We start from the raw sequence: 16172 nt of genomic DNA on the forward strand, positions 1-16172 counted from the left end.
TCTGGCGAAGATGTGTGTGTTGGAGGGATTCAAGAATACTAGGAGTTATCCAGGTTCAGACCTTCAGTGAGATAATAACTCTACGTCATGTGTATTTTCTTATGGAGTGTGTCAAATGTTTATAGAGTGTTCCTCCCGTTTTCCTCATCCGAGTCTCCTCCCCTTTATATACTAGAGGAGAAGATGTTGATATAAATGGACTATACCAAACCAGGGGACAGACCTATAACCGATGCAACCTAGCTATCCCTAGCTCATCATGACGGTGGGTATGCACGTCACCCTACTCTAGTTGCCCTGTATCATCATCGAACGCCGTCACGCTCACTAGTCAGGCCATTCCATAGCATTAAATGATACGGGACCGGTCACTACTATGCCATGTCGTCCCACGACCATGCCCGCCGAAATAGAGTGACTGAGGAACAAAAACACTTAAATAGGCTGCATTAAATAAGACTTTACTGGTTTTTACTGGTCGCAGGGTCTCCTATCACGACCAGGGGGCTGGTCGTCTGAGCTCCGCCCTAGTCGTACAGTAAGGTCTTGAAAATATTTGCATCCGGCTGCCACCTGACGAAGTGGGGCTGTCCTAAGAGGCACCCCTTATCTACAACACCGACACCCACCTATTCACATGTGTGAGCGCATTCGCTGTGTCTGTTGTGGTATGTTTACCTCTAGATATGTGATAGGAGGCACACTTCATGTGGTGTCCCCTTGTGCGTCTTGTTGTAATTGGGAAAAAATACAGAGAAGACTCGCTGTGTCTTGTAGTGCCGCGCAATTCCTCGTTCAGTCTCCCTATTGTTCAACAGCGGGCACCCAGGAAGCCATCACGCGTCATGCTCACCTGTTCCCTGTTCACGTGGCTGCTGCTTGCTAAGTTGGTGTCAATAAAGCAACCTGTGATGTGTTGACTGCCCCGTCGCTATTAACTTCTCATATTCATCTCCATCTTTTCTACTTCTAGATTCTTCTCGTCCCCATCTCCAAGAAGGTGTTCGCCTAACCCGACCTAAGCGACAATGCGTCCGAGAAGAAGAGATGGAAGGGATAGATGCAGCGGCACAGCCTCAGCGTGCATGACATCAGAAGGAAAGTTTCAGATTGTTCTAGTTGATTGAACTGAATTTTGAGTTAAAGCTAGTTTGGGTACTTAATGATAGTCTGGGTACTTAATGAGTTAAAATTTTGCGATCTTTCAATCTTAGTTGATAGGTCTTGAAACTGGTAGGTCTCAATTGAAAGGCCCGAATCTGAATCCAATGTCTTCAGCTATCTCAATTAAAAAGTCCCCCAAAATTGAACGCTTCTTCAGAATGTCCAAACTCGAGCTTCTGAACTGAAAGTTGTTTCCAATCTCGATTTAAAGCTGTTTTCAAATAGCAGTGATTAAATTCTAGAGAACTACACTAACATAGTCTAAATTATCGTAAAAATAAACTTTTCTGGAACATATTTAAAGAAGTACACAAACTTCACTCATATTATCACGTACATGCACACAAGTATATTTGTTAGTTAACATAGTAAGTTTGGATGTCAACTGACATGCCAGGCCCACATGTAAGACAAAGCTGGAGCTCAATTCACGTCCAAACTAACGTCTTATGTGTGGGCTCGTGATGTAAATTGACGTAAAAAATAACAACGTTTGCTAAAAAAAATGTATTTTTATAATATAGGCAAATTATTATGTTTTATGAAATGGGTTGATAAAATGTAGTTCTCTGAAATTTACTCAGCTGCAGTTCAAAATCCCAAGTCTGAATTGGAAGTCTATTTGACTCTTTAATTAATCGAATGTCCTTCAAGTTGAAAATTCTGTTGGATCTCAGTTCAGAGTCCTGAGCTTAACGTGTTTGAGAATTGTGTTTAGACTCTGGGGGGAATTGGTTCGACTTGGTGGATACGGTGTACAGGTATTCAGTCGCATGGATTCCTTTCAAGTCTAGTATCCCCCCGTAGGGCACGCAGTCTAGAATAGAGCCGAGCTACTTTGAACAACGAATTGAAGAAAAAAAAAGCGAGTGATTTATATAGAAATCAAAGGACAAGATGACATATTACAACCCTGGCAGTGAGGGGGTTCCCTCATCTACCCTGTACCCATCAGGGAATTCAGCATTGCCATCCCTGCCTGGATAGAATGTGTCAAGTCGAGAAAAAGGCAATAGCCTGCCTGGATAACTGTCTTCTTCTTCTGTTCAGTCACACTTAATCGAGATGAACTGCAGGATTGCAGGATCTGGTTCTTTCTTGATGAAACAAATAGTTGCTACAGAAGACGTATTAACTAAAATATAGGAAATAAAGGAGGGCAAATTTAGCATCAATAGCAATAGGCCAAATATTAAGCAACCTGAAGGTATTAATCAATAGGCAAAATTTCTTGTGGAAATTAGACAGGTCAAGTCTCCTCATGGGCCAGGGCTGGGGGGTCATCTTTATTCTTTCATGATAATGTGACAAGACTATCGCTTTCTCCGCTAATTGCCTAGTTGGAAATTTGAACCACTAGGGAAAGAGTCTGACAGGACTGAAGTTGGAGAAAGGGGAAAACGACGGCGTCGCTGTCCCATGTAGAAGAAAGAAGCAAATTCCAACAAATCAGAATAGCTCGTCGAATTAAAGTTGACCAGTCAAAAAATACATATTGTATTGTTTCCTCTTTGCTATAATAGCAACACTTAGTACTAAATTATCTTTGGTTAAAATCTTTCTATTAAAAAAAACCACATGAAAACCTCGATCTTTAAAGGTAGCTTCAACTTCCAAAAGTAACTATTAGCGGCGATAACATGTTCTTTAATCAATGCTCTATATTGTGCAACTTAATGCATGGTTGATGGCATTATAAAATCTTACCATTAATATATAGCACATCATAGGAACAAATTCACATATACCAAAAAATTAAGAACACAATGTAGAGAGTGTGCATGAGATGAGATAAATGGGGCACCCTGACAATGATTACCATCTTCTTTTTTCTTCTTCTTTTGTCCAGTCACACTTAACAGAGATGAGCTGCAGGATCTGGTTCTTTCTAGATGAAACAAATAGTTGCTACAGAAGACGTATTAACTAAAATATAGGACATAAAGGAGGAAAATTGAGCATCAATAGCAATAGGCAAAATTTCAAGCAACCTGAAGGTATTCATCAATAGGCAAAATTTATTGTGGAAATTAGACAGGTCAAGTCTCATCGTAGTCTTTCCGTCTGGTTGTAGCCATTTTTCTTTTGCCCCTTCCTTGTGGCTTGCCGTAGCTTCACTGGAGTTTAGGTGAACTCCAGTGCGGTTTTTAGTCTGGCCGCTCTGTTGTTTTTTTGTCGTTGTGGACCTTTTTCGTTTTTTCCGTTTCCTCTTTTTTCGTTTCTGTATTCCTTTTGCTCCTGGTCTAATAAAACGGCAGCCCTCCTGCCGACTTTCTAAAAAAAAAGTCTCATCATAGGTCATGCGCTCATGGCTGGGGGGAGGGTTCATCTTTATTCTTTAATGATAATGTAACAGGACTGTCGCTTTCTCCATTATTTGCTTAGTTAGAAATTTGGGCCACTAGGGAGAGAGTCTGACAGAACTGAAGTTACTATGGCAACCGAGTGGAGACTAAATATTGATATTTTTTTTATGAAACATTATATTATTACGGCAAAGCTAAATAGTAAAAAAAATGACTCTATCCCAACTAAAAAAGGTACTGGTGTCTAAGTCAAGAGAAAAAGGCGACAGCCTAGGACCAATGCAACCGGATGCGACGGGTGTCATCATCTTCTTCGAATGATAGTAATAAATTTTCAGTGAGCAGCCTCAACTCGGCAAGCAGTATAAATTCAGGAACGGTGCTCTGATCCACCACATTGCTCGATCGGTGTTTGCAGGTCTTCGACCGAGTGCCGCCAAGGATCGCCGGTAAGCATCATCTCTTATTTTAGCTCTCGTGTTCGTCTCATTCGTCTTGTCGATCAGCTTTTTGATCACGAACTGCAAGCATGCAGCTTATCGGAAACTGTTTGCATGTACGTACGTGCTAGCTCGAATTAAGTAGAACTGATGTCACTGGACATCAGCATGCATCGCCAGTTGCATAGAACTTGCTCTCGCGCTAACTTGGGGCATTATGACCTATTTTTCCTTGATGAGACTATGTAATAATGAACATTTGGCTATATGCATTGAAGGATGCAAAAAGCCAGAACTGTATTCCTTTTTCTAAAAAATGACCTATTTCCCTAAGACATTTGTTGACTATTTTCTGAAGTTTCTCCTTTTTTTTATCAATGCATGTAATCAAGATCTATATTCGGCCATGAAGCTTACTGCAATCAGACAGTTTCTGTTGGTGCTCATGGCGTTCTGTGCACATGCTGTCATCTGTTCTTGCAACGGAAACTACATAGATAGGCTGTCACTACTTCATTTCAAGAAGGCAATCAGTCTTGATCCATATCAAGCCTTGATGTCGTGGAATGAAAGCAGCCACTTCTGCAGCTGGGAAGGTGTTCTGTGTAGTCTCAAGCACCCAAATCGTATTAATTCTCTTAATCTCACAAGTCGAGGTTTGGTAGGGCAAATCTCTGATTCACTCGGAAACCTGACATTCCTGAAAGTTCTAATCTTGCCAGGTAATTCATTCACTGGACCGATCCCTCAATCCCTTGGTCACTTGCATCGCCTCCAAATCCTCACCTTGAGTAATAACACGCTTCAAGGAAGGATACCCAGTCTTGCAAACTGTTCAAAGCTCATGGAGCTACGGCTAAGGAATAATCAACTAGCTGGACCGATTCCTGCATATTTGCCTCGCTGGCTTCAAACGTTGGAACTTTCTTATAATAATCTTAGCGGCACCATCCCTACTTCTCTTGCCAATATCACAACGCTAAATATGTTTGCTTGTGCGTCAAATAATATCGAGGGCCACATCCCAAGTCAGTTTGCAACGTTGTCCAGGATGCAATACCTGTATGTGGGTGGCAATAAGTTGTCTGGTCGTTTTCCACAGCCTGTCCTAAATCTTTCTAATCTAGTTAGATTTAGCGTTGCTGCAAATGGTCTAAGTGGAGAAGTACCATCCAATATCGGAACCTCTCTACCCAATCTCCAAGCGCTCCAATTACCTGCCAACTTCTTTCATGGGCATATCCCATCTGGATTAACAAATGCTTCCAGGCTGTCCTATATCGATATATCCAGGAATAAATTCACTGGGGTGGTGCCTAGCTCCATCGGCAAACTTTCTAAACTATCTTGGCTAAATCTCGAGTTAAATAAACTCCGAGCAAGCAATATGCAAGACTGGAACTTTATGGACAGCTTAGCCAACTGCACTGAGCTGCAGCGTTTGGCGGTAGATGGGAATTGTCTAGAAGGCCATGTTCCAAATTCATTAGGTAACATTTCCAATCAACTCAAATATCTATACCTGGGAGAAAATCAGTTGTCAGGAGATTTTCCTTCTGGTATAGCAAACCTTCGCAACCTGATCATTGTGTCATTGGGTAAGAATCAATTTACTGGCGTGGTTCCAGAATGGCTTGGAACTCTAAAAAATCTGCAAATAGTATCACTACACAGCAATTTCTTTACAGGGGTCATTCCATCAACCTTTTCAAATATGACTCAATTGGAACGTCTCCGTCTACAGTCAAACAAATTTGATGGATACATACCCCCAATCCTAGGAAACCTCCAAATGCTTGAAGAACTGAGCATTTCCAACAACAATCTTCATGGCAGCATACCAAAGGAGCTCTTCAAAATTCCAACAGTGATACAGATTGACTTATCTTTCAACAACATAGATGGACCACTTCATCCCGATGTTAGCAATGCCGAACAACTCACAAATTTATATCTTCAATATAATAATTTATCTGGAGATATTCCAATCACTTTGGGTGACTGTGAAAGTTTACAAGTTATCGAGCTGGGCCATAACGTTTTCAGCGGAAGCATCCCCACATCATTAGGCAATATAACTAGCCTACAAGTTCTCAATTTGTCTCACAATAACTTGACCGGATCAATACCAGTGTCTCTTGGCAGACTACAACTTCTTGAGCAACTAGATTTGTCATTCAACCACCTAAATGGTGAGGTTCCAACAAAAGGAATTTTTGGGAATGCGACTGCCGTGAGGATTGATGGAAACCAGGGGCTTTGTGGTGGGGCTCTGGAGTTACACTTACTCTCTTGTTCTGTCACGCCTTTGAATTCCAGAAGGCACAAGCATTCCACCGTGCAAAAAGTGGTGATCCCGTTAGCCAGTATTGTGGCACTTGCTATAGTCATATCTGTAATGTTGCTCTGGAGGGGCAAACAGAAGAGAAAACCTATATTTCAGCCCTCATTTGGTAGCAACTTTCCGAAAGTTTCTTACCATGATCTTGCTAGAGCAACAGAGGGGTTTGCCACATCCAATTTAATTGGTAGAGGAAGATATTCTTCCGTATATCAAGGAAAAATGTTCCAAGACAGAATTGTGGTTGCAATCAAAGTTTTCAGCTTAGAAACAACGGGAGCACAAAAGAGCTTCATCGCAGAATGTAATGCTCTGAGAAATATGCGACATCGAAACCTAGTTCCGATCCTAACTTCATGCTCAAGTATTGATTCTAAGGGAAATGATTTCAAAGCCTTAGTATATGAGTTCATGCCACAAGGTGACTTGCATGTGTTATTGTACTCAAGTCGAGATGATGGAGACACTTCAATTCATAAGAGCATTACACTGGCTCAAAGGTTAAGCATTGTTGTTGATGTCGCAGATGCATTGGAATACCTCCACCATAACAACCAAGGAACTATTGTTCATTGTGATCTGAAGCCCAGCAATATTCTTTTAGATGAAACTATGACAGCTCATGTTGGTGATTTTGGCCTTGCAAGGTTCAGACTTGACTCCGCAACATCATCTGTCAGCAACTCCATCTCAACTTCTTCAATTGCTATAAAGGGAACAATTGGATATGTTGCTCCAGGTAATGCTAGTTTTACTGTGCCTTTTTTCCTGTAGTATTAACTTCAGACTAAACCATTCTTCTATGCAATCCATAGAGTGTGCAACAGGCAATGAAATTTCAAGGGCTGGGGATGTTTACAGTTTTGGAATTGTTCTACTTGAAATATTTTTGCGAAAAAGGCCAACTGACGATATGTTCAAGGACGGGCTGAACATTGCAAGATTCGTTGAGATGAACTTCCCAGACAGGATATCACAGATTGTAGATCCTGAACTACTAGAAGAGGAGAATGATTTATCGCAACAAACATCAGCAGCCATGAAGGAGAAGAGCTTGGAATGTTTACTTTCAGTGCTAAATATTGGACTTCGCTGTGCTAATCCATCCCCGAATGAGCGCATGGACATGCGGGAAGTGGCTGCAAGGCTGCACGGAATCAAGGACGCTTATCTTAGAGGAAACTAAGGTAACACTAGCTAGTACATTGATGATTTGGTATGATCTACTGTATATTTTGTCCCAGTTATACCTTTTTTTTCATTGTTTTGTAGACTGAACTTTTGTTCCTACCGTAAAGTCTGCTGCTATTTCTTCTACCTGTAGCTGACGTAAGGTTTACTGCATAAATTAATCTTAGATGGGATGGTCCATCATGAGTTTATCTCATGAATTTTGGTGGGATGACACCATCCCTCATGTTTGCACTATTCATATGCTTGTGAGGAATGAGGTGGTGATAGATCAACCCATTCTATTCTTCAAACCAAACATGTGGGCTAGGAATGAGATAGTGATGCATCACCTTGTTCCTCAGACCAAACACCCTATAAATAATCTGAGAAGTGATGGTGTGTCTTTCTCCACTGCAGATTCCCGGTGTTCCGCGAGAGAGCCTGGTATACACTAGGCCTTTGTTAACAAAGAAGTAGAGCTGGCAAACTGAAGCTAGCTTGACTACTTGAACCCCGCAACACAGAGAGTTTTGAAATTCTCAATTCTTGCTTTTGGTTTAAATTAAAAGTTGTTTGCATGGAGATTTAATATGTTTGTATTTCTGTCCTCTAACTCACTCAACTCTGTTCAATATTCTCTATCCATGGAAAGGGGAAGAAGTGTCGTTGTTCATCTTATATGCTTTTACTATGCGGGCTAGACATTATGTAGTGCTTCAATGCACTTTCTCCATTCGTAAATGTATAACATTTTAGATATTGACTTGGTCTAATATGCAATATGTTTGATAGAGGTCATACATTTACAACAGAGTAATAAGAAAAGTTCTTGGTTTCTTTTAGTGTGAACAATTATTTTATTTAGATTACAGAATTGGTTTTATACTCAAATATCGAAAGATTTTTTTATTAAAAATTTATAACCAAAAGTTCTCAGTTCATTTAAATACCATCGAGAGGTTTGATCCTTTAGAAAAATAGCATTTGGTCACTTACCGAGGGAACAACCCTTTGGTCTGATCCTCGTACTTCAGAGCAAAGACTCCTGCAAAAAAAATATTTCTTCCGAATATTTCTTCTCCCAACTTCCTATTTGGAATGCAGTAATCCAAAACGTAGGCATAGAGAGAAACATAGAAATAGAAAAGGAACATAGCCCCGTAACAGAGGATTGGAAGACACAGAAATTTTGTAGCAAATGATGTTTGATGCTGAGGAACAAGCAAGCTCACATGTATTTTTCTTAGAACATTAACGTCATAGCTTAGACCGATTGAGCGAATTCTCACTCCTAAGCACCGGTAGATGGGCCCATTAAATTAGTAGCCCTACGTTTCATTGGAGCGCTGGATGTTAATCTCTTCGACTCCATTGCTTCCACTATATCTGTCAATGGCGCGGTGGCAGTGCACGCCCACGTAAGCAGCGTTTTCTCTCTGTCCCTTTGCAAAAAATTGAGCTCAGACTGGATGTTTCAATTCCTGTGAAATCGATGGTTTTGGGAGCCTTTCCTCTGTTTTACTGGTCATGAATCCTTTGACCCAAACAGCCTTTCCTCTGTTCAATTCCTTTGGAATTCCCTTGAATTTTCTTTGATCCAAATGGCCCCTTCGAATTCCTCCAATCCAAACGGTCTCCTCTCCCTTGTCAGCTCCTCATATCTTCTGCATCTTCATCTTCTGCACACCAATTTCTTCACCCCCTTGTCAGTTCACAGTCTTGAGTTTATCGTGTTTGAGAATTGTGTTTAAACTCAGGGGGAAATTTCTAGTTGTTTTCAGGAATATAATTCCCTTCTGTTACTGCGCTAGTTGGAGGTCCTTATCAGGCCAAATGTGACCATAAGTGTATAATGTACTAGTTTTCGCTTGTGAGAGCTAAAACACATAGAAAATTTCGGCAGCACATCCTCACTATTCTTCAAATACACGTCTCAACAACGAGCCGAGAAGGTGTGTATTCGGAGAACAACAGTGAGACATCACCAAAATTCTCTCTAGAACCATACAAGAGCACAAAAACCTACTACTCGAGCCACATATCCTCGAACTGTTCAAAGTACGTGGTCAATTTAGGAGCATCTTCTTATAAATATGACGAGTTACCAAGTCATATTTAGAATCAAACACTCCTGAACGGGAGACGACGTAATAGGTTACGCAACCTAAATTCATTTTTGGGATTTACAAATTTAGTTTTAATTTCCTAAATGTCATCATCAAAGCAAAAATGGAAAACAACATGTGTATTGAAGCAAAAGCATTCTAATAACATGATCTTGCCAGCAACCAATATCACATAGACTAACATGAGCATTTCAATAGATAGATATGACAATACATCTTCTACTCATGTTCACAAGAATATCATATAAGACAATCGACATAAAGAGGTGTATTAACACATGATCAAACACAACAAGTGTTAAAAGGATAGATTTGCTCTCAATGCGGGTTACCGGCTTAATGGCCATCCAACGCTTACTAAGTTCACTAACTAATTAGTGTGACAGCTTCCACTACAAATTGCTAGACTGAGCTACCCAAGTCACTGTTTAGTGTATCATGCAAACAACCTAGCACCAAACTCACCTGAACAGATCAAAACAGCTGAATAGAGAGCTGAACGGAAACAAAAGCTCACAAATAAAGACAATAAACAGATATACTAGTGACTGCAGCCCAGAATTTGTGCAAAACTATCACACTAATTACACTTAGCCCGCTATAATCACAGAGCATCACACCCACCTCAACTAGCATGCACTTTTTATCAATACTGACAGAGACATCAAGCAGCCAACAGCCATAGTCAAAACATCAGCCAGATGTCTGAGGAACTGACAGTGAGATCTAGACGGATCCGATGAGGGGGACGGCTCCCCAGAGCAGGCCACATAGTAGTGCTAGGAAGAAGGAGAAGCACACACTTCTATACCTTGTCGAGGTTAGCGTGGAGGAGGGGTCATCGGCGAGGAGGGGCGTCATCGGTGAGGAAGGGGCGTCGTTAGTGAGGAGGGGTCGAGCATCAATGAGGAGGAGGCGGAGGCGTCGTCGGTGAGGAGGAGGGGGAGGGCGAGGAGGAGGCGTGGGCGAGAAGGAGGGCGAGGGCAAGGTGGAGGCATCGACGAGGAGGATGGGGAGGGCGAATAGGCGGCGTCGGTGAGGAGGAGGGGGAGCGCGAGGAGGTGGCGTCAGCAAGGAGGTGGGAAGGAGGGCGAGGTTGAGGCGTCGGCGAGGAGGAGGGGGAGGGGGAGGGCGAGGACTTAGGAAAATTTGTGCTAGGGTTCCGGTAACCATTTATATAGGCAGGTCATTAGTGACGGGTTATATCTGTGACCCGTAACTAATGACTAAGTTATTAGTGACGGGTGTGGGGATCGGTGACGTCCTAAGAGGGGGGTGAATTAGGACACTTAGAATCTAATCGGCTTCAAACACTTTACAAGATAAACCTATATCAATTTCTATCTAAATATGATCTAAGCTTATCTAGTGTATCTAGTCTACCGATCAAAAGAGGGCAAACTCAGCATAAGAATTTTTATCCCGCGGTATCGGTGGCATGAATGCCACCATTAGTCCACATTGGAGCTCCACCAAGGATATGCTCCTGGTCGCCAAAACTCTTCTGGCCATGGCTCTTGAGCCACTAAGTCACAAAGACAAGGCCTCAACCTGGATGAGCCACCAAGGCAAGGTCTCACCACTAGCCTCTCTCCCGGTCACTTGTCGCCGTCTTCACTTTGGAGCTTGAGCCACCAATGGCAAGGGTCTCCACGTTCCCGTACAAGCTTCTTGCCGCCGCTCCACACCAAGTCAGAGGGTCAACAAGCTTGAGCAACTCCGACTTAAGGTGTCAGTGAGTCACCAAGACTCCAAGATTTCGGCGTACCACTAGGTAAAAGGTAGGATCACTCCTTAATCCACTCTCTAGGAAGCAACACCTAGCAACTCTTCTCTCTAGGCCTATTAGTACTAATCACTCCCTAATCTTGTGCTTAATTGCCTTAGATGATCACTTTAAGCACTTTGGTGGCTTGAATGTCTTCACTAGTGTATATGAGCTTCCTCTGGACTTCAGCACACTACCACACCTTCAAATGACCCTCGCACTAGCCGTTTCCCAACGGCTCAGAAAAACTGTTAACACCGGATGATCCAGCACTGACAGTAGTACAAGCACCGGAACATCCGGTGTGTACAACCTCAAAAGCTAGCCGTTGGAATCCCACTCAAAGCCATCTGTGAACACCGTATACTCCAGTGTATTCTGCAACTCCATCACCAGACTATCCGGTGAGTTGTCTTGAGCCAACCGAGTCATTGCAACCCTCTCTGGAGATAATGCTCTGGTGTGATCCTACAGTGTACACAACATACATCATCGAACCATCCGGTACGTTGATCTTCATTCTTCAACAGCTGCAACCTTATCTGCAAGAAATGCTCCGGCGTGTATATTCCGCTGAGCGTCGGACCATCCGGTGAGTTCAATTCGTTCTGTCCAGAAGCAAAATGCTTCGGTGTTTTTAGTGCTGAGCACCGGACCATCCGGTGAGGCATTCCTCACCCTCTGTCAAAAATGCTCCGGTGTATATACCCATAGCACCGAACCATCCAGTGTGATGATTCTTCTCTGAGCTCTTTTGACATAAATACTCCGGCGTGTACAACTCAGGTATCATCAGACCTTCTGGTGAGTATATTTTCCTTGTTACTTCTCTAATTCAATCAACCTTTATCCTGACTGCGGTGGCTTCATCATGTATTGCATCTGTGAGATCTACTAAAGTATATACTTGACAAACATGTTAGTTCCATTGACTAAGTTGTCATTAATCACCAAAATCATATTACATGGCCCTAAAGCACATTAGATGCCCTAAGAGGACCATGTTCGCTACAATCTCCCCCTTTTTGGAGATTGATGATAACATAACCATAGCAAGTGGCAAATAAATAAAAGTATGCTACAATCTCCACTTAAAAGCCTTACCATATTGCTTGGATATATGACAAGAACAACCAATGATATCAATTGTAAAGAATCTTGTTCTTACCTTCACTTTGTCTACACTTTGTCCCCCTTTTGTTGTGGCTCCCCCTTTCTCCATTTTCACTATCTCTCTTGATCGACCTATGCAAGAGCTTCTCCCCCTTTGTCAACCTTCATACATCTCGCACTTGCAGTTTCTTTGATCGTCAAACTTCTCCCTCTTTGTCAACAATCTCCCAAAAAGACTATACACACATGTTGAACTTAAGGGAAAAATATTAGAGCATACGGGAGAGAGCTTCATGAACCATGATCCAATAAAATGATACAAATTGTGAGAATTCACATTAAAAAGATATGTTGATACCAATTTGAAGTGAAGGCACATGGATCACAATTCATGAAACTCACATAATATGATCTAAACTCCCCTCTATGTGTGCATACATATGATGAAAGAGACATATATGCACAACTAGAAAAAAATGTAGAGATAGGAAGTTTCAACCATATTATGCACGGAGGTAGCTTAAATGAACAAATAATTCGACAATGATACAAATTAAAATCTTTAAGCATTGTATACCTCCAGGGACTTGTAGATTGCTCCATGAGACTACAAAAGATATCACTAGCAACACATGTTAGTCTCAAAATCAAAACCCATAGGATATACTCCCCCTAAATATGTGCATACAAGTTTTGAATACTTATGAGATATATGCACTTGTTTTTTATAACAATGGGGATTTATCCTATAGATTGGACTCCTGGCACATAAAATATATCAATTTAAGAATTAAGCCATGTAAGGGACCTACAACTAGTAAACCATGTAGGTTGCTCATGGGTTTGAGAGAAACATAAGCAACCTACCATATGAAAACCTACAATAGGTATTGCAATAAATTGAAATATGCACATGCAATCCTGGCCAAGGCAAAGGCACTAGATGCAAAACAAATGCATAAATATAAATCTAGCTACCATTACCTCTTTTATCTTTGAATGGAGATTTGGGTATATGATAATTATGATCTTCATCAACGCGCCCAATCATGGACATTTGGCTTCTTTGCTTGAACTTTCACTTCATCTTATGAGCTAAGTCTCTAAATCTCTATAGCCGCATCGGGCTTCAAGCCTTCTTTGGAACCCAAATAGATTGGGACCCCTTCATGTTGGTGATGACTTTCTTGGCACCCAAATGGGTTGGTTCCACCTCCGGTCTTTTCTCTCAACCATGTGTGCAACCACCTTGACATTGTCCTTCTTCTTCAGCTTGTAGTGGTTGCTTTTGGTCTTAATCTTGTAGTTGGGCTTGGTGTAGAGGTTGGAGATCTTGTTGGAGAGGTTCATCTTTTTTGTCTTCTCCTTGTCTCCTTCTTGATTTGCTTGCACTGGAAGGACTTGTGGCCTTCTTGATGGCTTTTGAAGCATGTCACGGTTGACCCCTTTACATGCTTGTTCACCATGGTATCACGGTTATCTTGAGAAGGTTGGACATATTTTTTGCTCTTTAATCTTGCCAAGTACTTCTTGAAATTATCCACTTCTTGCTTGAGCTCATCATTCTCTTGTGCAATGAGGTTATTTGATGGTTCTACAATAATATTCTCAACACAAGCCTCATTGCAAAGGTGTGAGCTAGATAAATCAATTAAATCATCACAAGAAGTGGAAGCATGTACTTTAGGATTGAAATTAAAGAGAGAGATAGATTGCTTCAAAGGGACCTTAGGTTGAGATTCAATAAATTCAAATTTTGCCTTAATCTCTTCATGCTCCTTGTTTAGCAATTCAAATTTTCTCAATAATTATTCATAATTAGAAACAAAGGTAGTATGAATGTCATTAAGGGCATTAAATTTCTTAAGTTTTTTAGATTGTTTTTTAAGACCCTTTGTTGCTCATAGATCAATTCAAGAAATTCTTCATGAGAGAGGGAATCTGCATCGGATTCATCATCATTTACATTGCTTTTCATATATTTGGCCATAAGGCACTTGTGAGATAGCTTACGTGATGACTTGTGTGATGATGACCTTGACAAAGAGCTTTTCTTGGAGGAGTGGATGGTGAGGCTTTCATCACTTGAGCTTGACTCTTCATCTTCGCTCACCCATCTTCCTATACTTACGAATGCTTTGGCTCTTCCCCTTGTCTCCCTCTTGTTCTTGGTCTTCATCTCCTTCTTGATATGATCAATTGTGTTGACTAAGTCTTCAATGGAGATTGGATGATCAATCTTGGCATTGATACTCTTCATATTCTTCTCTAATTTTGAGATAATCTTGGCGATCTTAGGATCAATTTCTTCATCACTTGATATACTTTGATCATCCTCTTCATTGCTCTCTTCATCTTGATCACTATCATCTTCGCTTGAGATTCACTCTTTCTCTTATCTCCTCATCCTTGCCTTCATGTGTTGGCATTGAGCTTGCTTGCTTATGAGAGCAAGATTTTTGGTGTCGGATGAGGAAGAAGCTTCCACCCCCGTGTTCATAGTCATCTCATAGGCAGTGATCTTGCCGATTACTTGGCTTGGAATCATCTTCTTGATGTCACCCTTGTCGTAGATGATGGAGACTATCAACTTGTACTTTAGAAGAAGAGCTTGAAGTTTTGTTCTCACCACTTGATCATCTTCAATTTGCGTCAAACCTAGCCCATTGATCTCATTAACAAGAATTTTCAAAAGAGAATACATATCATTAGAACTTTCATGGGGTAGTTGTCTGATGCCACCAAGCTTAGTAACTAGCATATGATATTTTTCATTGTGCACATCCTTTATGGCTTCATGAATTTTAATGATACTATTCTAAATATCATGTGCATTGGTGAGAGAATAAACTCTATTGAATGCGTCAGGGCATAGAGATGATAAAATGATACTCTTCGCCATTGCATCGGATTGTCTCTCTTTATTGATGATGCGCAGCCTCATCCCCACCTCGGTGACTCTCCAAACATCTAAACCCTTGGCTTACAAAAAATAGGTGATTAGAATTTTCCAACGGGAAAGTTAGTGCCATCAAAATGTGGAGCACTATGGGTATCCATCCCAACCCCAGATGTCACAACTCAGGACGGTTAAACCTATCAAGAGCACGAGGCTCTGATACCAATTGTAGGGATCGGTAACGTCCTAAGAGGGGGCTGAATTAGGACACTTAGAATCTAATTGGCTCTAAAAACTTCACAAAATAAACCTATATCAATTTCTATCTAAATGTGCTCTAGGTTTATCTAGTGTATTTACTCTACCGATAAAAAGAGCTTGCAACCTATCTAGGAAGGTAAATTGCAAATATGTAAATGCGAAAACATAAATAAGGTAGAGAGAGCAAACTCAGCACAAGGATTTTTATCCCATGGTATCGACGACATGAATGCCACCCCTAGTCCATGTTGGAGCTCCAACAAAAATATACTCCCAGTCGCCAAGACTCTTCCAGTTACGGCTCTTGAGCCACCAAGTCACAAAGATAAGGCCTCAATCCAGATGAGCCACCAAGGCAAGGTCTCACCACTAGCCTCTCTCCCGGTCACTTGACGTCGTCTTTACTTCAGAGCTTGAGCCACCAATGGTAAGGGTCTCCGCGTCCCCGTACAAGCTTCTTGCCGCCACTTGACACCAAGTTAGAGGGCCAACAAGCTTGAGCAACTCTGGCTCAAGGTGTCGGCGAGTCACCAAGACTCAAAGGTGCCGACGTAGCACTAGGTACAAGGTAGGATCACCCC

General features: G+C 41.5%; 1 protein-coding gene across 1 annotated transcript; it reads left to right on the forward strand.

Moving 5' to 3' along the window:
- The first annotated feature begins 3844 nt into the window (after positions 1-3844).
- LOC133887048 (receptor kinase-like protein Xa21) lies at positions 3845-8110 on the forward strand. Its single transcript, XM_062326953.1, has 4 exons — positions 3845-3919; positions 4303-6990; positions 7067-7438; positions 7842-8110. Exons 2-3 carry the CDS (start codon positions 4317-4319, stop codon positions 7435-7437), a joined length of 3045 nt encoding a protein of 1014 aa, XP_062182937.1. The 5' UTR covers positions 3845-3919; positions 4303-4316; the 3' UTR covers position 7438; positions 7842-8110.
- The last annotated feature ends 8062 nt before the right edge of the window (positions 8111-16172 follow it).

The sequence above is a fragment of the Phragmites australis genome, chromosome 12 (genome assembly GCF_958298935.1).
Source record: "Phragmites australis chromosome 12, lpPhrAust1.1, whole genome shotgun sequence".
Lineage (NCBI taxonomy): Eukaryota > Viridiplantae > Streptophyta > Magnoliopsida > Poales > Poaceae > Phragmites > Phragmites australis.

Excerpts from the sequence above, each read along its gene's own strand:
- LOC133887048 (XM_062326953.1), top strand. The coding sequence starts at position 4,317 with ATGAAGCTTACTGCAATCAGACAGTTTCTGTTGGTGCTCATGGCGTTC. Across the intron at positions 6,991-7,066 it reads AATTGGATATGTTGCTCCAG|AGTGTGCAACAGGCAATGAA; the intron begins GTAATGCTAGTT and ends TGCAATCCATAG.